At 30.0% G+C, this 427-nt stretch overlaps 1 protein-coding gene across 1 annotated transcript in view; it reads left to right on the top strand.

Annotated features, from left to right (window-relative positions):
• upb1 (ureidopropionase, beta) overlaps positions 1 to 385 on the top strand; it is a 70,295-nt gene extending 69,910 nt beyond the window's left edge. Inside the window, exon 10 of the mRNA XM_076992910.1 lies at positions 80 to 385. Within this exon, the coding sequence (XP_076849025.1) occupies positions 80 to 163 (84 nt within the window). The 3' untranslated portion in view covers positions 164 to 385. The remainder of the gene's footprint in view (positions 1 to 79) is intronic.
• The last annotated feature ends 42 nt before the right edge of the window (positions 386 to 427 follow it).

Consider the following 427-nt stretch of genomic DNA (forward strand, 5'->3'; position numbering starts at 1 on the left):
GTTTTAATATGTATGTGTCAAAGTCTTGAATATGGCTTTATTTCATTTCACTGTGTGTCAATTATGAATCTTTCTCCAGATGACGGGGAGGTATGACATGTATGCAGAAGAGCTTACCAAGGCTATCCAGCATGACTTCAAGCCCAATATTATCAAGGAGTAACCTGAATAAACTTAAAATCTGTTTTCTTCCAGTGGTAACTAATAATGGAATAATCTAGTTGAGAAACAATTTGTTGGTACCAGAGTGAATACATTTTATTTGCACTGTAAGTGTAAGAGTACTGTAATCAAATGTGAATCAAAGACATGATACATTATTCATTAAAAGCTACATATTTATTATTGCAATAAATTTTGATTTCATTAAAACATTTGAAATATTTTGAAGGTTTACCATTCATTATTTTACACAAACAAAAATAGT

Source organism: Brachyhypopomus gauderio, unplaced genomic scaffold, assembly GCF_052324685.1.
Source record: "Brachyhypopomus gauderio isolate BG-103 unplaced genomic scaffold, BGAUD_0.2 sc99, whole genome shotgun sequence".
NCBI classification, from domain to species: Eukaryota; Metazoa; Chordata; class Actinopteri; order Gymnotiformes; family Hypopomidae; genus Brachyhypopomus; species Brachyhypopomus gauderio.